At 39.4% G+C, this 24,739-nt stretch overlaps 1 protein-coding gene across 1 annotated transcript in view; it reads left to right on the forward strand.

Annotated features, from left to right (window-relative positions):
• LOC150087437 (ATPase family AAA domain-containing protein 2-like) overlaps positions 1–24,739 on the forward strand; it is a 450,193-nt gene that overhangs the window by 267,093 nt on the left and 158,361 nt on the right. The window contains exon 19 of the mRNA XM_090372484.1: positions 13,111–13,270. Coding sequence (XP_090228610.1) covers positions 13,111–13,270 — 160 coding nt within the window. The remainder of the gene's footprint in view (positions 1–13,110; positions 13,271–24,739) is intronic.

Raw genomic sequence — 24,739 nt, forward strand, 5'->3', positions numbered from 1 at the left:
AGGGTGCCAAATCACTTCCATCCAATTATCTTCCCATTGCGATTACTTCTACTCTTGGCCCCGGGGTGCCAAGCGATTGTGACTGAGCGATTTCTCTTTGTGCTTTCACTGCGACTTTTTAATAGGTGAATTCTGCATTCTCTTTTACGTTCCTCTCGTTGAGAAATCCTTTTATTTAGTAGCTCTTGTATCAAAAGTATTGGTAGAGAGCAAGGAAGGAAAGTAACCTTTCTTTATTTTTCATATCTAATAGACTGTCCTACTAGTTTCGCTTGGTCACTCCAGGCACTGCTCCTGCCTCCTCGTGGCGGGGCCGGTAACCTTGGCAGAAAAGTTCATCTTCCAGGGGCTAAAAGGAGCCAAGATGGAACAAAATATGTTTCCTTCTTTAGAACCGACAATCAGTCGGCTAGACACAGAACACGAACGTGACTCTTCACAAGCAAAGAGGTTAAAAACCATTTCCTCTGCGACCGAGTTTCCTGCATTTTTAATAATGCATTCATTATCAGAATAGCCTCTTAGTAAGCTATCCTCCTTTCTAATCCAAAAACACTTGGAAAGTATTGCAGGGTTTCCCAAGATGGTTAAGAGATTGCAATCAGGGGACTTACTAGTAGAAACTGTCAACTGCAGGCATTCTGAAAAACTCTTAAAAGTGACAAACTTTGCTAAAATTCCAGTAAAGGTAACTCCCCCATGCAACCCTAAATACATCTAAGGGTGTTATATCTAGTTGGGACCTTTTGAATGTGACAGAAGAAGAAATTAAAGAAGAGCTAAATGAACAAAACGTAATTGCTGTCAAAAGAATTGACTAAAAGGGACAATATGCTCACACTCACCAGAAATATCATTCTCACCTTTAACAGTCCAAATCTACCCTCATCAGTAAAAGCAGGATATCTACTTTTTCGCATTCGTCCTTATATTCCTAATCTGTTGAGATGCTATAAATGCCAAAAGTATGGCCACTCTCAGACGGCATGCAGAGGGAACCCAGCTTGTCCCAACTGTGGATCTTCTGATCACAGTCAAAATGACTGTTTGGCGAAAGAAATGACTTGTCTTAATTGCAAGGACAACCATTCTGCTTACTCTAAAACATGTGAGAAGTGGAAAATGGAGAAAAAAAATTGTAAAATAGCATTAGCATTAGTAGAGGCATTTGATGCAAGAAAGCAAGCTTATGCAGCATCAGCCAAAAAAAAAAAACCCACTTCCACTTCACCCCTCTGTTCGTTCCAAATACCTGTCCAGCTGAGCCTTAAACTTATTTAGGCTATCAACCTCCACCACAAGGGATGGAAGTCTGTTCCACCAACCAACCACCCGCTAGCTAAAGGCAAATTTCCTCACGTCTATCCTACATCTGTCTTTCCTCAATTTGAATTTATGCCCTCTCAGGTGATTTTTCTGAGCTAGAGGAAGAATCCCATCAGCATTGAGCATGCTTAAACCATTCAAGGCTTTATACACCTCTATCAGATCACCTCGCTGGTGCCTAGTCTCCAGACACTGTAATTTGCAAAACTTAAGCCTTTCTTCGTAAGAGCACCCCTTTGTTCCATTCACTAATCTTGTTGCCCTTCTCTGTACTCGTTCCAGCAGCTCTACATCCTTCTTGAAATGAGGCCTCCAGACCTGTATACAGTACTCTAGGTGTGGCCTGACCATTGCCTTATACAATGGAATAATCACCTCCTAATCCCTGCTGGAAAAATTCCTGTATATCATTGACAATACTCCATGAGCTACTCTTGCAGCCCATCTGCACTGCTCAGAGAACTTCATATCTGCCTGCACAACCACCCCCAAGTCCCTTTCATTCTCTACCACTGTCAGTGTAGTACCACAGAGTTGATACGTTGCTCTGGGGTTGCTGTTTCCCATGTGTAGTACTTTACATTTGTCAATGTTAAACTTCATTTGCCACCTCTCAGCCCATCTGCTCAACCTTTCCAGATCCTGTTGCAGCAGCATAGTGTCAGTAGTGTCCTTGACAACCCTGCCAACCTTTGTATCGTCTGCAAACTTGGACATTAAACTTGATATAACATCATCAATATCATTTATAAATACAGAAAACAATAATGAACCCAACACTGAGCCCTGAGGGACTCCACTAATAACATTAGTCCACGATGAGCAGTGTCCATTGATTACCACTCTCTGTCTTCTCCCCCTCAACCACCCCTTTATCCATAGCAGCAATTTGCCTCCAATGTCACACTGCTCCAATTTGTGTAGCAGTCTTCCATGTGCAACAGTATCAAAAGCCTTTCTAAGATCCAAGTATATAATATCAAAGTTATTCCCTGCATCCAGTTCTTTTGTGACTGCATCATAATATCCAATCAAGTTGGTCAGGCAAGACTTCCCCTTAACAAAACCATGCTGTGTCTGAGCTATAACTGAAGTCTTGTCTAAATGATCCTGCAGTGCTTCTTTAACCAGTGCCTCCATTAATTTTCCTGGAACAGAAGTTAAGCTCACAGGTCTATAATTACTTGTGTCAGCCTTTGATCCTCCTTTGTGAATTGGGGTCACATTTGCACATTTCCAGTCTATGGGTACCTCCCCTGAGTCCAAAGAAGCTCTCATAATTATGGCTAAGGGTTTGCTTACTTCCTTTGCTGCCTCCTTTAATATAACTGGATAGATCCCATCCACCCCGGGTGCCTTTCTTGTGTTTATCTTCAACAGTTTCTCCTCCACTTTACTCCCAGTTATTTCAAGATTCTGTAGCTTACTGCTAGAGTTGAATACACCTCTGGCATTCCCCTTGCTGAATAACTCCTCATGTGTGAATGTCGATGCAAAATATTCATTTAGTTTGTTAGCTACCTGAGCAGGATCATCAACAGTTGACCCATCAATATCAAGTGGACCAATCTGATTCATCCCCTTCCTTCTAGAGTTAACATAAGTAAGAACTGTTTTTCTTTGCATCCCTTGCCAAGGATTTCTCGTAATCTGCCTTTGCCTGCCTAACCTCCTTTGTAACTTGGTTGCATATCAACTTGTATCTATCATAGGCTTCTGTGTCATGTGTTAATTTGTAAGTATCCCATGCATTTTTCTTCTCTGCCATATGCCTCATTAGTTCATCTGACATCCATTTTGGCTTAAACCTTGAACAGTATTTCTTAGTTGGTATGTAAAGCCTAGTAGCTTCCAAGATAAGTTCTTTGAATGCTTCCCATTTTGAATTTGCTGTTGGTAACATCATCAGTTGGTCCCACTGTATAGAATTTAAATAAAGTTGTATAGAAAACACTGTATAGAAAATATAAAGTCGAAAACAAAGTTAGTTATCAGGAAGCAAGAAAATTAATTGCACTCAGTATATCTAACCGTACCTATGCCAGTATTACAAAAAAATATCAAACAATAGCCACGCCAACTGATGTTACTGTTCCATCCAACATATCAATCTCCGACTGGGCTCGAGCTGTCCTTTCTCAGCAGCAGTCCAATATCTTGAAGCACTCAAACCAAGCAAGTAATACGCCTCTTACGATTCCAACAAAATCTCCTCATTCGCCAGTGATTGCTATTACTCCAAATAATCTTAGTTCAACTTCAAAACAGATTATTCAGGACACATCGATGGATCAAGAGTACTCATCTAAACAGGAAGATCTGATTCTTGAAATATTTGAAGAAGAAGAAGAAGAAGAAGATATGTACACAGGTCGCCCCACCTTTCCAAAAAGAAATAAACCAAAGCCAGAACACCACAAGACAGCCATGTCAGGTACAGCTTCTTCTAAACTCAAATAATGCCTTATATTTTACAGTGAAATTGTAGAGGCTTTCAAGGCAACATCGACGACATTCAGTACTTAATTAGACGCTACTCTCCAGTGGGTTTCTGTCTGCAGGAAACCTATTTAACTGCTCAAATTTCTGTTTCTATAAAAAACTACACAATCTATCGAAGAGATCGGAATACATCCGATTCTGCTCGTGGTGGTGTAGCTATTTTGATTAACTCAAAGATCCCTGCTAGCCAAATCATTCTTCAAACCCAAATTGAAGCCATTGCTGTGCATCTGATTACCCAGATTGCATTTACACACTAGTCTCAGTCTATCTCCCACCAAACAATACATACTCTTATAAAGATATCAAAGAACTTTTAATACAACTACCCTCCCCAACTATCCTCCTGCTTGCTAGGAGATTTCAATGGCCACCACCCTTTATGGGGATCCTCTAAATTAAATAGACAGGGCCGACTGATTGAAACTCTACTAGATAAACAAAACCTTACCATTCTTAATAGTGGTACACACGCCCACATACAGTTACTTACTGGACAGACTTCTGCAATTGACCTTTCGATTTGTTCTCCGATACTGTTTCCGGTCATTCAGTGGTCCGCTATGGATGATCCAGTGGGCGATGACCATTTTCCAATTGTCTGTAACCTGCTCACAACAGACCAACCCTGCAGAAAATGGAAATTTTCTAAAGCCAGTGGGCAAAATTTCAATCAGCAATCATTCTGGACAAAGAAACTATTCAGCTACAACCTATAGATAAAGTAACTGATTATATCACATCCCGTCTTTTAGTTGCAGCAAAATACTCATTTCCATTATCAAACCCCCCAACTCGACGGCACTTCAACTACTGGTGGAATGAAGAGTGCACGAAAGCAAAGAAGGAAAAAAAATAAAGCATTCAATTTATTCCATCAATTTTCAACAACAGCTAATTTAATTAGCTACAAGAAGCTAAGGGAAAAGCGCAGTTCATTCAGAGGCAAGCCAAGAAAGATTCTTGGACTCGGTTTGCATGTACTATCAACAGAAATACCAACTCCAGATTAATATGGAAGAAAATTAGACAGCTTTCTGGGAAGTTTCCAATCATCCCTTCCCCAATTCTTTCATACAATGGGCAAGAACTCTCTGGTCCTTTAGATATAGCGAATGCCTTGGGTAAAACCTTTGCCAAGTCTCAGCTGCATCAAACTACACTCCGAAATTCCAAAAAATTAAGACCACCACTGAACAGAAGCCCATCAACTTTAGAACCTCACTATCACTTCCGTATAATCAGCCTCTTGAATATTGTGAACTTTTACAAGCCATCAGAAGAACACGAAACAGCACAGATGGCATATATTATGTCATGCTGCTAGTCTTCTTTAACCGGATCTTTCTGGAAAATATTTATCCAACCTCTTGGCACCATGCTACAGTTTTGGCCTTTTTTAAACCTGGAAAAGATCCTTCCAGCCCTAATAGTTACAGGCCAATCTCTCTGTCAAGTTGCCTTGGTAAAATTCTTGAAAAATTGATTAACAGTCGACTCACCTGGATCATTGAAATTCAACAACTACTGAGTAATTGTCAACATGGCTTTCGCAAAAATAGGTCCTCTCTAGATCTGATGAGCAAGGCCGAATTTGAAATTCGCAATGCCTTTGTGAAAAACAAACACCTTGTCATGGTCTCCATTGATATAGAAAATTCATTTGATACTACCTGGCAGTATGGCATTCTCAGTGACCTACATAATCTTGGTCTACGAGGCAACTTGCCTATATTTATTAGGAACTTCCGCCAGAGCCGCTCTTTCCAGGTTTGGTACCAAAACTCCTTTTCTTCTACATTCGTGCAGGAAGACGGAGTACCACAGGGGTCGGTATTGAGCACAACCCTATTTGCCCTTAGAATTGATTCCATTTCAAAACAACTTCCAAATACTGTAGAAGCCTATCCTTTTGCTGACGATCTCTCTCTCTCCCTCTCTCTCTCCATTTCTTGCCATTCTCAAAGCATGAGATCTGTTGAACAGTAATTGCAAATGTCCCTCAATAAAATTCAAAAATGGGTCGAGTTCTGCAGAAATTCAAGTCTAGTGTCGACAAGTATCTTCTTTCATCTTTTCAACCAAGGCGCCTCCGTAGCCAGGAGGGAAGGAGCAGCAGTGCATAGCACACGCTTCTTGATTAGACCGGGTTCGAGCCCATCACCACTAAATATGGAGGATGCGGAAAGGTCAGGGAATGACCACCGCACATCCCGGAGCAATATGGCCTTAGTTGCTAATGCTCCAGCATAACAACAGTCATCTTTTCAACCTATGCATGGTACTAAGTACTATAGGTTCTAAAAAAAAAAGTACCTATACATAATGTCCTTAAGAATGAAAAAAAATTAGCATGGAAAACATATTTATTTAAAAAATGTTGTTTAAACATGGGTAATGCATTAGTATGCATACATTGTTTAATTATATTTCATATTGTGAATACCTTCACAATGAGTTGCCGAGGTATTGCACTACTTTGAATAAGTAACTTCACCAGTGGACAAGAGTAATGTTACTTATTCTCGTCGGATACCTCCACCCAGATGGCACCGTTTCGAAGCTTGTTGACTTACTCATCGATGGGTGGGCAGATACCCTGTTGTTACAATAGTCACATCCCGGTTATGAAGTATAACTCCACAATATGAGAGATGCTTGATGGTTTGCATGGTTTAATCTAGAAATATTTCTTGACTAAATGTCTAAGTGTATGAAAAAGGTTGTTTATGCATGGGTAATGCACTTCCATCATTTCTACTACCCAGGTAGTAGAAATGATAGTATGCATGCATCGTATGATTATATCTCGCATTACCCATGCATAAACAGCCTTTTTCATACTCTTAGACATTTAGTCAAGAAATAATTTTAGATATATATTTAGCATGATATACTGTAAGATAGTAAGCGATTATAAGGAATTGCGGGAGATGTGGTTTCTTTCTTTGGTAATTCTTTACTTTTTATTTAATTTTATTTTATTTTATTGTTTATTATTGGTTATTTTTTGTAGTTTACAATAATATACACTAGTGTGCAAAACTTAAGGACCAACACTATTTCTAAAGGTTACAACCACAAAATCAAACAAAACTGTGAAACACAGCCTGGGATGATTTGCATAACTGTGGCCATTCAGTAGAAAGCTGGTGCGCATGCAAAAATTTGAATCGTGATCATGTAAACAGACAAAAGCAGCAGTTCAGTAATTATGTGCAAATTACCAAATGGTGAGCACGATTGTTACAGACATTCGATTGGTTTCATACAGTGCTACAGACAATGAAATGGCCACTAAACAACATGTGGATGACTTTACCCAGGGTTGAATAATTGGGAAGATCGGAAGTGCGAGGAATGTGGCTGCAGAGTTTGATATCGCCCATAGCATCATCTCACATGCATGGGCGGCCTTCAGAACAACAGGTATAGCTGTTTGAAGGACCAGTGGTGGTCGTCCACGAAAAACCAATGCCCAATGATGACCGCTATGTACTCCTACAGACCAAAAGGGACCGACACCAGACAACAGGATCCATTGCAAACCAGCTGCACAGGACGCGGGATATTGCGGCTTACTGTAGACAGGTGACTCCACAAAGGTGGACTGTTTGCCTAACGGCGAGTATGCTATGTCCCTTTAACACCTGCCCATTGGAGACACCATTTACAGTGGTACATCGAACACAAGGACTGGACAGCAGAGATTCTGGACATCAGCTAATCTGTCGAGAGGTTGACACAGGTATTATCGGCGCCTCCATATCCAGGTGGGCAGGAGTGGCAGTGCGTAACGCACACACTTCTTGATTAGACCGGGGTTCGAGCCCGTGACCACCAAATATGGAGGATGCGGAAAGGTCAGGGAATGACCACCGCATATCCCTGGAGCAATATGGCCTTAGTTGCTAATGCTTCTAAAACCCAAATAACAACAACAACAGTATTATCACCCCGCAAACATCACTGAAAGGGTTCAATATGACGGTCGAGGTGTTCGTCTGGGGAGGCGTTATCTTGAATAGACGTACACAACTCCAGATACTGGAATACGGTACTGTAACCGGTGCACACTACTGTACTGAGGTAATCCTTCCCCATGTGCGTCTGTTCCGAGGTGCCATTGGTTCCGAGTTCGTGTCTATGGATGATAATGCCACACCCCATCGCACTGCAGCTGTTGATATGCTTTTGAAAAGTGGCCTGCCCGTTCCACCAATCTAAATCCCATCGAACACAAAAATGGATGCTCTGGAGAGATGTCACACCCACCAGAAAGTGTTCACCAGCTCAAGATGGTGCTGACAGAGGAATGGATGATGTTACAGCAAGAACTTATCAACAGCATTGTTCTAGGTATGGACAGGTGGTGCAAAGCCTGCATCGACATTAGGGGTGGCCATATCTCCTACTGAGGACCACCTCTTCCCTTTGTTCCATCCATCTTTGGCAGTGATGCATCTGTATCATGGCAGCCATTGCTAATGTTGCCATTTTTTGAATAAAGTCCCTCTGTACCATTTTGTTTCTGTTGTTGTGTCAGTGCTGTTTCCTTCATCATTTCTGTATCTCACGAGGTTCCTTTGGTATGCTTTTCCCATATCCAGGCCACTCCTATGAGACGCTACAGGTGAAAACCTGACTGGTCCTTAAGTTTTGCACACTAGTGTACTTATGTAAATCCAAGCATACGCCATTATAGAATTTTTGGTGCGAACCATCGGTTGGGAACCGCTGATCTAGATGAATTAACCACTATGCCTACCTTTTGTATCATCAGCAAACAGCCATCAAATTTAAAATATTAATAATAAGTATTAAAAGCAGTATGGAGCCCACTACTGATCCCTGGGGAACCAATCACATTAGTCCACAAAGACCAGTAGCTCTTTATAACCATTCTTTGTCTCCTATCACTTAACCATTCTTTTATCTATAGTAGTAACTTGTCCCTGATGACACATTACTCCAGTTTATACACCAATTAAAGGCTTTCCTGAAATCTAAGTATGTGAGGTCAAAATTATTATTCTATTTCATCCACTTATTTTATGACAACTTAAGAAAGTGATCAGATCTTTTACAAATCCATGCTGTGATTGTCTTATGGTGCAACACCTGTTAAGATGATCTTGCATTACTTCTTTTAATTTTTGACCCATTTTTGTGTAGAGATCAAGCTTACGGGTCTGTGGGTGACCCTTTGCACTGCCCTTGTGAATAGGAGATACATTTGCAAATTAGAGATGTTGCAGTTTCTCTTTATTTCCATTCCATTACTTTCCATTATTATAAAATAATTTAACTCAATCAGTATTGGATAAAACTTTCTTTTTGAGTGAATGTGAATTATAAATATTATTATAATAAATATTAAATATTTATATAATAATATAAAATGAGGCTCTCAATAGTTATGCCATTCATATCCAGTAGGCCAATGTAATTAATCCATTTCTTTCTAGTGTTAAGACACACACACAAAGTATTACTTGCCCCTTTTATTTGCACCCCTTGCCAAAGATTTCTCTTGAAGGATCTATAATTCTCATGATCTGCCTAAGCATGCCTAACTCCTGAGCCACTTGATTACAGACCAGTTTGTATTTTGTAGGACTCTGTATCCTGAAATTGTATAATTTTTATAATCAACCCATGCATCTTTCTTCTCTTCTACTAAGCTCATCACTTCATCTGACATCTATTTTTGGTTTAAATCTCTTGTTGGTATGGAAAGCTTTAGTGTCCTCTATGATTACCTCTCTGGACACTTCCCATTTGGCATTTAGAGTTGATTCCACTCGAAAAGAGTTTAAAATGTCTGACCCATTATAACTACCATTTGAAAAACACAATCAACAGGTCTCATATCAGTACACATCTGCCCATATCTGTAGAATAGATGTGGGCAGATGGGCTGAGAAGTGGCAACTGAAGTTTAGCATTGAAAAATGCAAAGTACTCCATATGGGTAGAAGTAACCCCAGAGAAACGTACCAACTGTGTGGTACTACACTTAGGGTGGTAGAAAATGAAAAAGACCTAGGAGTAATTGTAAAATATATAGTTATATTTTATAATTACAATTTCTGCATTGCTCAGAAAACTTCATATATAGTCAGATATGAAGTTTCCTGAGCAATGCAGACAGGCTGCCAGGGCAGGTCATGGGGTGTTGTCAATGATATACAGGAATTTTGTTAGCAGGGAAAAAGTGATTGTCCCTCTATATAAGGCAATGGTCAGGTCATGCCTTGAGTACTGTGTGCAGGTCTGGAGGCCTCATTTTAGGAAGGATGTAGATTTGCTTGAGCATGTACAGAGAAGGGCAACAAGATTGGTGAGGGGAATGAAGGGATCCTCTTACCTCTCCTGGTAGTAGTAGTGGCAATATAGCAATTAAGTTCTGCAAATTGCAGCAGCTGGAGACTAGGCACCTGCAAGGTGATCTGATTGAGGTGTATAAGGCCTTGAACGGGTTAAGCACGCTGAATTCTGATAGGATTCTTCCACTTGTTCAGATTACAAACCTAAGGGGGCATAAATTGAATTTGAGGAAGGACAGATGCAGAATAGATGTGTGGAAATTTGCATTTAGCCAGCGGATGGTTAATTGCTGGAACAAACTTCCATCTGTCATTGTGGAAGTTGATAGGTTAAATAGATTTAAGGAGGAACTGGACAAATATTTAGAGGGGATTGTTTTGAAATTTTTTTTTTTTTTTTTTTTTTGGCTGATGCTGCATAAGCTCATATGCTTGCTTTCTTGCATCACATGCCACTACTACTACTACACTGTGATCACTGCCACCAGAAGATTCTTAATACCAGATGAATTACCTGATGACCAGATGAAGAATATTGCTTTCTCTCGTTTTGCCTGTCTAATATTTGGCATACAAAGGAATCAACCAGCAAATTGAGAACTATTCTGCTATTGAGTGAGCTGATAACTTCTGAATTACACTGTCAGCATTTGATGACTTAATCTGGAAAGCTTTAGTCCCCAGTGATAAGACATTTTAATTTGCTGGCTCACTCTATTTTTCTGTATCTGTATCATTGTTCATTAATATCATCACAGTCATTTGGCTTATAACAGACTTCTACTCTCTCTCTCTTTGTTTTCCAGGTGGTTGTGCCATACTGGCTGAGTTATTACACTGACAACATTTTAGAATCTATATGCTTTTTAATTAAAAGAATAACTCCCACCACCACCACCACTCCTATTATGTGTCCTTTATGTACATATGATAATTGCTATATTGAAATTCTGCATTCTTAGCATCAGAGCAACAGTGTTTCTATCATACTTACAATGTCAATTACATTAATTAAATTTGATTATTAAATCAGTATTTCAAAATCATCACATTTAGTTAGTGTTAACAGCAAGTAAATGTTTGCCTGTTTGTTTTTAGTTACTCTTTACACAGCACGTAATTTCTAGCCCCACATTGACCCCCCCCCCATCCAGGCCTTGTAATCCCCCTCCTCCTGCTTTTCAGGTTTTTTTTTTCTTAATGTCACAATAGAAGCAGTGCAAGAATTAAAATTCCACCCTACTTAAGGCTGTCATTAAATGATTAGTCAGTGTAATTACCCCACCCTTAACAGTTTTCCTATCAGCATACACTGCATTGATATCATAAAATATTCATTCATCTCTTCTATTAAAGTGTATCCTATCAGTATAAAAACAGCCCTGCACAATCTCTGCATTGCTGAATTGATTGACAAGGCTCTCATGATAAGCTCTCTTATCAGAGTGAAGCATAAGTAATGTGTAAAGCATTTCCCATTTCTATGACAGTAGCATCACCAAGAATAAGTATTTCCTCTGAGACCAAAATATTTTGCTTGTGATTATATATATACACAGCTAGGCCTCGCATAACACGAGTTCGATTAACGCGATATTCAGTTAAAGCTATTTGAAAAATGATACCACTTTACACGATGCAAATTTCCAGTTAACGCGATCTTTTTTTTTTTTTTTTTTTATGCGATAGTTGAAAAAGATTTGAATCACGCATTAAGCTTACCGCGAGTCGTATGGTCAATAAACAAACGTTTGCCTGCTGCCCACCTCGATGTGTTCCATCAACCATCGGAAGAAGACGTGTTTGTCTCCTGCTAATAAAGTCAATGCAGACTTGCATTTAAAAATTCAAATTTTTAAATGAGCCAGATGAAAATGTTACCGCAAAGGAGATAACGGTAAAAGAATTTGATGAAATCTTTCGTATCGCATAGAACCTCAAACAACAAAAGGTTTGATGTTCTCTGCGATATTTATTTCGCCAGGGCCCAGAGAAGATTGTTGTCGGCTATCGGAAATTGATTGATGAAAAGAGAAAGTCAACACTGTTCAAATATTTCCGCAACCGTAATTTCTTCATTGTGTATTTTATGTCAGAGGTTCCCAAAGTTTCTCTGTTCATGGCGCCTTTAATGTCTCAGTAATTTTTTCAAGGCGCACCCAGACCAAAAGAAATACCTAACAGTTTCGTTTAGTAGTTAGGTCCAAACAACTTAATAAGAAATGCTGAAACTGTGAACTACCTCGAGCTAGTAGTTCGCGCAGTGTCCGACAGATGTCGAGTATCGCTGTGTTTCCCTCGAAAATTTAAAATATTCCGCGGCGCACAGTCTAAGAACCGCTGTTTTATGCAAAAAACGTTTAATTCCATAATTATTTTCATTATCTTTTGCATTATATATACAGTTAAAAAATTATTTAAAAGGTATTTTTAAAATTCTTTATGGACATTCCAGAAGGCCAAGGACCAATTATAATTTTTCCTATTGGTTATGATATTCGATTAACACATTTCCGTTTTGCGCGCTGCACTCGCAGGACGAATTAATCGCGTTAATCGAGGCCCTCCTGTATACCACATGCTGTGCATATAATAAGATCTTGATTCATAGTAGAGTTGCCTTCACTCAAAATGTGCAGGTTATTACCAGCATCCCCATGCTGCAATTGTCTTTTTGGATGGCATGCTTGCAGCTTGTGCCATTATAATTAAATTTGATGGAAATAAAGTTAATTTCTGACATGTTTTTGTTTTGTTCTTAATAATTAACAGCCATCTGATAATTTTGTTATAATTGAACAATGTTTTGCATTCTCTTGCATTGTAAACTGGAGCCAAAATATTACTTAGCTGTTCTGAAGTATCTTTGGTTCATGTGCTCTTTTTTTTTTTTTTCTCATAATTACCAAATGTCATTTGTTTTCTTTCTTCATCACTCTGACTAATCTTCTAGGTACCAGATTATCGAGAAGTGATTAAGAATCCAATTGATTTATACACAATGTTGGCAAAGATAGATGGACATCATTATGAAACTGTTGGACAGTTCCTTGAAGACATTGATTTAATTTGTCAGAATGCACTGGAATACAATCCAGATAGAGATCCATCAGGTTAGTATCGATATGAATAGCAATAAAAAAATTCTGTATGTGCAGAAACTTTATTATAAATAATCCTGTCCATATTTTTGCTGCTTGCAATTAAGCTAATATTATTTAATATGCCTTGAATTGCACAAACAAAACTATAATATTGACTACCAGCTTCTTAAAATTCCAATCATTCCACTTTTTTCTAGTAATGTTACGGAGAAGTACTTAAAATGGAAATTTTTTTTTTTTTTTTTATGAAAACCCCAAACACGAGAGGTATTAGAACCTATAGTACTTAGTACCGTGCTTGGGTTGGAGGTTGAAAAGACGAAAGAAGATATTTGTTGACATTAGACTTGAACTTCTGTAGACTGTAATTTTCATACCCTTTTTAGGAAATACGTATGAAGGAAGGTTGTTCCAGAAAACGGCAGTTGAATGAATAATAAACGAGAAAGATGAAAAGTTGGTTCTGTGAGTTTGAAGTTGGACAGTAAATGGATGTTGACTGGTGGCAGAACGTGTTTGGACTGTTTTGAAAAGAGAGCGGGAATTATAGAAGCCAATTCAGAAGAACAGTGACCATGGAAGTATCTGTAGAAAAGGCATGCAGCACAAACAGTACGTCTATGAGACACAGAGTTCAGTCTGTTAGAGATGAGTCTTTAATTAACCTAACTGCCCTCTTCTGAATGGAATCTAGAAGCCTGAGAGAGATTTTGGGGGCACTGCCCCAGATGTGGGAACAATATTCCATGGTAGGGCAGATTTGTGATTTGTACAAAGTGAACAGCTGTTTGGAGGAAAAGTAATGCTGAGAGTGAAAGAGAAAACCAAGTTTTTTTGATGTGGAGGAAGCAATATTTGTAATGTGCTTGTGCCAAGAGAGATTAGAAGTCAGGGTAATCCCCAAAAGAGATATATCATTTTGCCTTGAAATCGGAGTGTCACTAAAGGTAAGCATAGGAGCAGAAGAATCCTTTTTGCGAGATATAAGACAAGACTGAGTTTTAGAAGGATTGAAATCAACTAAGTTGTCTTTGCCCCACGGAGAATTACCTAGAGATTGGCATTTACGGAATTGGTAGCTGATATTTGAGAAGTTGAATCTGATTGAGCAGCACAAGGTTTTTCAAAATGGAAAGTGGAATGCAATGTGCTATCATCAGCAAAACTATGGATAGGATTTCCACTCAATGGAAGAAGGTCATTAATATACAAGAGGAAAAGAGTGGGAGAAAGAACTGAACCTTGGGGGACACCAGCATTAGTGGAGAAGTTAGAAGACAGGGAGCCATCTACCATCACCCTCAGCAAGCGATCAGAGAGAAAACTGAATAACCAATTATAAAAAACAGTTGGCAAACCATAAGATGGAAGCTTGTTTAGAAGACCTTTGTGCCAAACACGATCGAAAGCCTTTGAGATGTCAAGAGCAACTGATTGTGTTTCACCAAACTTTTCCATTGAATTAGTCCATAAATGGGTAACATAAATCAGAATATCACCAGTGGATCGATACTGACTGAATCCATACTGGCGATCATTGATCAGATGGAAGGTTTCTTGGCGGTTAATTGATTTCTCCATTACTTTAGAAAGAGTAGAAGTAATTGCAATAGGACGATAATTGGATGGGAGGGACTTGTCACTCTATTTAGAAACTGACTGGATATGAGCAAATTTCCAAGCAGAAGGAAAAACACCTTTGGAATAAGAAAGTGAAAAAAGCGGCAAAGAATAGGAGTAATTTCAGGAGCACAGGTTTTGAGAACAAGTGGAGAAATACCATCAGGACCTGGAGCTTTCTTAGCATCGAGATTCATCAAAATCCTTCTGATATCCTTTTGACGGAAGACCACAGGAGGCATTGAATAGAGCATGGTGGGAGGGGTTTTACCAAGATGATTAATACACGAGTTGGAAGAAAAATGGGATGCTAGCAGGTCAGCTTTATCTTTGGCTGAAGTGACAACAGAACCATCTGGTTTTGACAGATGTGGGAGCAGAGATGGGCAAAAGTTGCGGCCAATACCTTTGGCAAGAGACCATAATGCTCGGCTACCATTAGGGCAAAAACAAGTTTTCTGCTCTTAGCCTGTTCAAAATCTAGTTTGGACTGATTAATAACTGCTTTACAATTGTTGCGAGCTTTGGGGTATGCAGAAAATGAAACTGAAGGATTGGAAACAAGCCAATTACGATATGCAACATTCTTCTTTTGAACAGCCTTAGCACATTTTATTGGAAAACCAAGGTTTTAGATAAAGGATGAGATTTTAAAGTGGAGTGTGGGATAAAGGATTCCATTCCTACAAGAATAATTTCACTGACACGATCAGAGCAAATGGATTTCCATTATGTGTTTTTGTTTGATGCACTCCTCAAGGTAGCTTCAGGAACTTTGTGCATTCGTAGGCTAGTAAAAAACGTTTTTCATCATCCTTTCAAGAAACATAATTTTTATATATTGTTTAGCTTACTCAAAATAAAATTTTTTATTTGAAGTGCTCTTTTATTTGATAATAACCCTCAAAGTTAATCCTGTTGTTGATATTCTTACTAAGAATTTATAAGATTTAATTTGTAGTATATAGTAGTGTGTTGCATTAATGCTATTGTTAACCAGTTAGCCATTATACGCATATGGAGTACACTATAATTTAGATGGTTATATATCCTGAGATCAAATGGATTGTGTAGTTGCATTTCAGGTGTTTGTGCTAACTAACTATCAAAGGGTGTTAGATATATAGTTGTTATTTTATGCAACTAACATGCCTAAATTTTATTAGTTGTTACTATTAGTATTAGCTTTATAGTGCAATGAAGCCACAGGCTTTTGCTGTACCAGCCAAAAAATAAAGTAAAATAATAAATATATCAAAAAAATTTATAAAAATCTAATGGTATTTAGCATAAGCCATATAGTGCAATGAAGCTACTAGCTTTTGCTGCATCAGGCAAAAAATAAAATAATAATAATAAATAAATGAAAATATAAAAGAAGAAAGATATATAAAAAGTAGATAAGAAAATAGACTAATTATGTGCTTCCCTCCTCATGTAGATAATTAGCCAGTTGACCTATGAATTTCTTTAAACTGTCAGCCTCATCTGCCTGTGGAATTAACTTGATCCCATAATCAAAAACTCATTGACCTACAGAGACCTTCCTGTAATCCAGTCTAAATGCCTTACCCAATAATTTGAATTTATAGCACCTAGTTATGGAATCCTTTAAAGCAGTGAAATCACCTTTATTTATTTTACTTTTTCCTCTCAGAGCCTTATACACACGAGAGTGCTTGGTTGCCAAGCCAAGCTCTGCACTCCACATAAACAGTCTTACTTTGTACAGTTGCCCTTTTCTTGATCTCACCATGTGGGTTGACTGTCTTTGGACCCCTTCAAGAAGCTCAATGTCTTATTTTAGATGAAATCTACATACTTGGACACAGTATTCCATGTGTAGTCTTATAATTGTCTTATATAGTGTGATTATGACCTCCCTGTCTTTATAGGGTATTGTTCATTAAATTATAGATGGGATACCATGGGCTTTTCTGGCTACCTGTTCACACTACACATAGAATTTCATCTCCACATAACTCCCCCATCTCTTTCTTCCCCTACTATTTTTAATTCAACCCCACTAAATGTGTATCTTAGAGAGTGTGGCAAGAAAGTTCCCAGACTCGTGCTGTTGCAGTCATATGTGATAAGTTGTGACATATTTGGTCCTTGAGGTTGTCACAGACATTCTCTCAGATATGCCAGACAAGCTGTACTTGCTACCTGGGAGTCTAAAACGCTGATAGAACTGATATTCGGGTGACACTCAAGTCAAGTGGACCTAATTTCGGCGAAGTCCGGACGGTCTGTGACAGCCAAATCCTCTGCTTGCACCTTCACAATGGTGGGACTGTTAATAATCCTAGGTATAACCTCCATGTACAAGTACATGGTGGGTGACCACCCAGGTGTGAACCAACGTAAGCAGGGGCCGAGGTGTGGCGCCCACACCACATGGAGGAACGCTGCCGCTCTATGTTACCAGGCAGTACTAGATGGTACATGACTCATCAACCGGTGCAATACCACCACCACTTTGTTTATTGGAGGCTTGAAGTGGTGGAACCCATGTTTAGTCTCTAGAGCTAAGTTCCGGTCAACCCTTCCCTATCTCTTCCATCATGCAGTATGATTTATGACTTTTGAGGTTATGATGAATGTCGTGGCGAGATCCAATATCCCTTACTTTTCGAGGGTACAGCTCTAAAACGGTGTTCGCAGGCCGGCCGCTAGTTAGTACACCAGACCGAACCTATTGGTAACTCTCTAGGAGGCTTCCAGATCAGCTAGTGTATAATCTTGCTACCTCTACTCTGCCAGATAGTGATGGAGGGAGTCCGAGTAGTGTGTATGCGGGGCGCATTGTCGAGGTCATGTTATGTCAAGGATCTGGGTATATTCTTACCACGTGTACGCCATATCAAAAAATTTCATTACTTCATACAGCATGTCCCACCCACTTTTTCTCACTATTGAATACACCATGAATTGTCAAACTAATAGAGTAAGCTTATCTGCAAAAAGATCTAAACCTCCCAAGCACTTCCTAATTCATTTCACAAATATACGTGGTCTCAATTCCGATTTCCACTTGCAGTCTGCCAAACCCCATGTACTTTTTCTGACAGAATCTCAGTTGTCGGTTGATTCAACTACTGCTCATCTCAGATGCCCAAATTATTCGCTGTATCACCTTTCGCCTCAAAGGTGATACTTGTGCATATGTCCGTTTTGATATTCCCTGTCAGAGACTTGGCAATTTGGAATCTCCTCTCTTTGATCTTCTCTGGCTTAAAATCTCTCTACCTCATTGTGTCAAATTCATCTGTTGTCTCTACCGTTCTCCCAATTCCACTAATCACTTGAAGCTCTTTGACTTCCTCCCTTTGCAACTTGACTTTCTCCAGTCCAACTTTCATAACAGTGAGGTAATTTTCCTTGGTGATTTTCATGTTCACAACTCCAGCTGGCTTCCGTTTTCTAGTCACACCGACCCAGCTGGACGAGATGCTGAGGCTTTTGCAATTACTAATGGCCTAGCACAGATTGTTCATTTACCTACAAGAATACCGGACAATCCTAATCATATAGCCAACACGCTTGATCTTTTTCTAAAAAAAAAAAAACCCTTCTAAGTACACGGTCGAAGTGAGAGGTCCTTTAGGCACTTCAGATCACAACTTGGTGATTGTCTCTTCTCCAATGGAACCTTTATCTCATGGCTATTCCCAACCTCTTGTTTTTTGGCATTACAAGAATGCAAAATGGGATGACCTGCAAGACTTCTTTTCCATGGTTGGATTACAGTTTCAAAACTTCTGATCTCAACGTTTGCTCAGATTGTGTCAGTGAAATTATTCTTGCAGGAATGGAATCCTTTATCCCACACTCCACTTTAAAATCTCATTCTTTATCTAAACCTTGGTTTTCCAATAAATGTGCTAAGGTTGTTCAAGAGAAGAATGTTGCATATCGTAATTGGATTGTTTCTAATTCTTCAGTTTCATTTTCTTTCTGCCTACACCAAAGCTCGCAACAATTGTAAAGCAGTTATTAATCAGTCCAAACTAGAGTTTGAACAGGCTAAGAGTAGAAAACTTGCTTCTTGCCCTAATGATAGCCGAGCATTCTGGTCTCTTGCCAAAGCTATTGGCCACAACTTTTGCCCGTCTGTGCTCCCACCTCTGTCAAAACCAGATGGTTAGTTGTCACTTCAGCCAAGGATAAAGCTGACCTGCTAGCATCCCATTTTTCTTCCAGCTCATGTATTAATGATCTTGGTAAAACCCCTCCCACCATTCCCAATATGCTCCATTCAATGCCTCCTGTGGTCTTCCGTCAAAAGGATATCAGGAGGATTTTGATGAATCTCAATGCTAAGAAAGCTCCAGGTCCTGATGGTATTTCTCCACTTGTTCTCAAAACCTGTGCTCCTGAACTTACTCCTATTCTTTGCCGCTTTTTTCACTTTCTTATTCCAAAGGTGTTTTTTCTTCTGTTTGGAAATTTGCTCATATCCAGCCAGTTTCTAAAAAGAGTGAGAAGTCCCTCCCGTCCAATTATCGTCCTATTGCAATTACTTCTACTCTTTCTAAAGTAATGGAGAAATCAATTAACCGCCAAGAAACCTTCCATCTGATCAATGATCGCCAGTATGGATTCAGTCAGTATCGATCCACTGGTGATATTCTGGCTTATGTTACCCATTTATGGACTAATTCAATGGAAAAGTTTGGTGAAACACAATCAGTTGCTCTTGACATCTCAAAGGCTTTCGATCGTGTTTGGCACAAAGGTCTTCTAAACAAGCTTCCATCTTATGGTTTGCCAACTGTTTTTTATAATTGGTTATTCAGTTTTCTCTCTGATCACTCGCTGAGGGTGATGGTAGATGGCTCCCTGTCTTCTAACTTCTCCACTAATGCCGGTGTCCCCCAAGGTTCAGTTCTTTCTCCCACTCTTTTCCTCTTGTATATTAATGACCTTCTTCCATTGACTGGAAATCCTATCCATAGTTTTGCTGATGATAGCACACTGCATTCCACTTTCCATTTTGAGAAACCTTTTCCTGCTCAATCAGCTTCAAGTTCTCGAAAATCTGTTACCAATTTCTTAAATGCCGATCTTGGAAATTTGCTCATATCCAGCCAGTTCCTAAAAATGGTGACAAATCCCTCCCATCCAATTATCGTCCCATTGCAATTACTTCTACTCTTTCTGAAATAATGGAGAAATCAATTAACCGCCAACTCTTAAACTACCTAGAAACCTTCTGTCTGATCAACGATCAGCAGTATGGATTCCGTCAGTGTCGATCCACTGGTGATATTCTGGCTTATACAGAAGTGGGAAATTGTCCAATGGGCTGACAGGTTGTAAATAGCAACCAGTTTCATTAGTAGTTTTAATATTCCATGCCATGAGTTTGCAGTGGAGCAATGAATACCAAATTTTACTTTAAAATGGAAAAATCTGCAACAGAAACATAGGAATTGTTAAAAACTGTTTATGATGATGAAATGTTAAGTCTTACCAGTGTGTTTGAATGGTATAAATAGAAGAACACACATTGCTGAACACAACACCCTTCATGGCTACAAGCCAGGGATATAAATGTTTCAAAGATGGTCGTTTGGCATGTGCGTCTATCAACCATGGCATGTGCGTCTGTCAACCTCTTGAAATGAGGATGAGGACAGAGTTGCAAAAGTTTTGGAAATTGTTAACAGAGATCATCATTATCATTTGATCCTGAGAATGATGGCTAATGAGTTGGATGTGAATAACATTAGCTTTAGAAGATCATGCAAGAAAGCAAGCTCATACAGCTTCAACCAAAACGAAAAAGGCAGCTCCCATTTCGCTTATTCATTCCCTCCAATAGTTTGTTTAGTTCTTCCTTGACTTTATTTAAGCTATCAACTTCCACAACAGATAGAAGTTCGTACCAGCAGTCAACCACCTGCTGACTAAAGGCAAACTTCTGCACATCTATTCTGCAACTGTCTTTCCCAATTTAAATTTGAGCAGTCTCATGTGTGAGCGTTCAAACCAAGAGAAAGAATCCCATTAGCATTGAGCTTGCTCAATCCGTTCAGAGTCTTAAACACATCAGTCAAATCACCTCACAGGTTTCTAGTCTCCAGCTGCTGCAATTTTCAGAACTGAAGCCTGTCTTGGTAAGCTCGTTGCCCTTCTCTGTTCTCCTACCACCAGCTCCACATCCTTCCTAAAATGAGGCCTCCACACCTGTATGCAGTACTCAAGATGTGGCCTGACCATTGCTTTATACAATGGGATAATCACCTCCTTATCCTTGCTAGCAAAATTCCTGTATATCATTGACAAAATCCCATGAGCAATCCTGGCAGCCTGTCTCCGTTGCTCAGAGAACTTCATATCTGATAGTTACCCACAGGTTTTATTTTCACTTTCCACTACTTCAGAGTGGTACCACACGTTTGGTACATTGCTCTGGGGTTACAGCTATCCATATGCTGTACTTTGCATTTATCAATGTTAAACTTCAATTGCCATTTCTCAACCTATCTGCCTAACTTTTCTAGATCCTGGTGCAGTATCTAGTCCTTGTCATATTGTCATTGCTGTCATTAACCGCCCTGGCAGCATTTTTATCATCTGCAAACTTGGACATTAAGCTTGATATGCCTTCATCTGTATCAATTATAAATATAGAAAACAACAATAGGCCGAACACTGAACCTGGGGGACTCCACTAATAACATTAGTCCACAAAGAGCAGTATCCATTGATTACCACTCTCTGTGTTAGCATTAGCATTGCATTAGCATTAGTAGAGGCATATGATGCAAGAAAGCAAGCTTATTCAGCATCAGCCAAAAAAAAAAAAAAAAAACACACACCACTCCCATTTCATCCCTCCGTTCGTTCGAAATACCTGTCCAGTTGAGCTTTAAATTTGTTTAGGCTATCAACTTCAACAACAAGTGATGGAAGTCGGTTCCACCAACCAACCACCCGCTGGCCAAAGGCAAATTTCCGCACATCTATCCGACATCCGTCCTTCCTCAATTTGAATTTATGCCCTCTGAGGTGATTATTCTGAGCAAGATGAAGAATCCCATTGGCATTGAGCATGCTCAAACCATTCAAAGCCTTATACACCTCTATCAGATCACCTCGCCGGTGCCTAGTCTCCGGACTCTGTAATTTGCAAAACTTAAGCCTTTCTTCGTAAGAGCAACCCTTTGTTCCATTCACTAATCTTGTTGCCCTTCTCTGTACCCGTTCCAGCAGCTCTACATCCTTCTTGAAATGAGGCCTCCAGACCTGTATACAGTACTCAAGATGTGGCCTAACCATTGCCTTATACAAGGGAATAATCACCTCCTTATCCCTGCTAGAAAAATTCCTGTATATCATTGACAAGACACCATGAGCTACTCTTGCAGCTCGTCTGCACTGCTCAGAGAACTTCATATCTGCCTGCACAATTACCCCCAGGTCCTTTTCATTCTCCACCACTGTCAGTGTAGTACCGCAGAGTTGATACGTTGCCCTGGGGTTACTGTGTTCCATATGTAGTACTTTACATTTGTCAATGTTAAGCTTCATTTGCCACCTCTCAGCCCATCTGTTCAACCTTTCCAGATCCTGTTGCATCAGCATAGCGTCAGTAGTGTCCTTAACAACCCTGCCAACCTTTGTATCATCTGCAAACTTGGACATTAAACTTGATATCCCATCATCAATATCATTCATAAACACTGAAAACAATAATGGACCCAACACTGAACCCTGAGGAACTCCACTAATAACATTAATCCACGTTGAGCAGTGTCCATTGATTACCACTCTCTGTCTTCTGCCACTCAACCATCCCCTTATCCATAGCAGCAATTTGCCTCCAATGCCACACTGCTCCAATTTGTGCAGCAGTCTTCCATGTACAACAGTATCAAAAGCCTTTCTAAGATCCAAATATATAATATCAAAATTATTCCCTGCATCCAGTTCTTTTGTGACTACATCATAGTATCCAATTAAATTGGTCAGGCAAGACCTGCCCTTAACAAAACCATGCTGCGTCTGAGCTATAACTGAATTCTTGTCTAGATGATCCTGCAGTGCTTCTTTAACCAGTGCCTCCATTAATTTACCTGGAACAGAAGTTAAACTTACAGGTCTATAATTACTTGTGTCAGCCTTTGATCCTCCTTTGTGAATTGGGGTTACATTTGCACATCTCCAGTCTATGGGTACCTCCCCTGAGTCCAAAGAAGCTCTCATAATTATGGCTAGGGGTTTGCTTACTTCCTTTGCTGCCTCCTTTAATATAACTGGATAGATCCCATCCACCCCAGGTGCTTTTTTTATGTTTATCCTCAACAATCTCTCCTCCACTTTCCTCTCAGTTATTACAAAATCATCCAGCTCACTGCCAATGTTTACTTTACCTACATCATTCTCCTTCCTGAATAACTCCTCATGCGTGAATGTAGATGCAAAATACTCGTTTAGATTGTTAGCCACCTGAGCAGGATCCTCAACTGTTGAACCATCAATATCCAGTGGACCAATCTGATTCATCCCTTTCCTTCTTGAGTTTAAATATGTAAAGAACTCTTTTCTGTTTTTCTTTGCATCCTTTGCCAAGGATTTTTCGTAGTCTGCCTTTGCCTGCCTAATCTCCTTTGTGACTCGTTTACAGACCAACTTATATCTATCATAGGCTTCCATGTCACCCATTAATTTGTATGTATCCCATGCATTTTTCTTCTCTGCCACATGTCTCATTAGTTCATCTGACAACCATTTAGGCCTAAACCTTGAACAATATTTCTTAGTTGTTCTCTCATTCACCCATCAGTTTATCTATTGCAGCAACTTGCCCTTAATGCCACACTGCCTCAGTTCTTACAGAAATCTTTTATGTGTAACAGTATCAGAAGCTTTCCTGAAATTCAAGTATACAATATCAGAATTTTTTTTTGCATCCAGTTCTTTTGTAACCACATTGTAGATGTGATTATCCAGTCAAATTGGTAAAACAAGATTTTCCCTTAAAAAAAAACCGATGCTGTGGCTGAAATATAAGAGGAGTCTTGTGTAGATGATCCTGGATTAGTTCCTTTAACCAGTGACTCTATTATTTTCCAGGGAACAGAAGTTAAACTAACAGGTCTGTTAATTTAACTCTTGTTCAAAGGGTGACTCATGTCACCCTCTGAACTAACTTTTTGAACTGGGGATACATTTGCACAACTCCTGTCCACGGGGACCTTCCCTGAATTCAAGGATGTTTTATTATTTATAGCTAAGGGTTTGCTTATTTCCTTCACTGCCTCCCTTAATATAACTGGATAGATCCTATCCACCCCAGGTGCCTTTCTTACGTTTAACTTCAACAATTTCTCTTCCGCTTTAATTTCAGTTAGTCATTTAGTTTGCTGTTAGAGTTTGATAAACTTCTGGAATCCCCTGCTGTAAAGAATTCCTCATGTGTGAATGTAGATGCCAAATGCTCATTCAGTTTGTCAGCAACCTGAGCAGGATCATCAACAGTCAAACCTTTGATATCAAGTGGACCAATTTGATTCATCTCCTTCTTTCTAGTGGTTACATAAATAAAGAAGTTTTTGCTGTTTTTCTTAGCATAATGTGACTACCATTCGATTCCCGCCTCGGGCTTGGATAAAAGTACTGCAAAAACCTTGGGAGGTGCAATATGGCCACAGAAGCCGATGCGCCAACAACTACCAAATCAAAAAAAAAAAAAAAAATATCTACCATAGGCTTCTGTGTCACTGATAATTTATATGCATCCTGTGCAATTTTTCTTCTTTGTCATGAATTCATCTGACATCCATTTAGGTATACGGTGGATTCCGGTTATTTGGGCCACCGGTTAATTGGGGCAGCCGTTTATTT

The sequence above is a fragment of the Mastigoproctus giganteus genome, chromosome 4 (assembly GCF_048544385.1).
Source record: "Mastigoproctus giganteus isolate SK-2022 chromosome 4, ASM4854438v1, whole genome shotgun sequence".
Classification (NCBI taxonomy): domain Eukaryota; kingdom Metazoa; phylum Arthropoda; class Arachnida; order Uropygi; family Thelyphonidae; genus Mastigoproctus; species Mastigoproctus giganteus.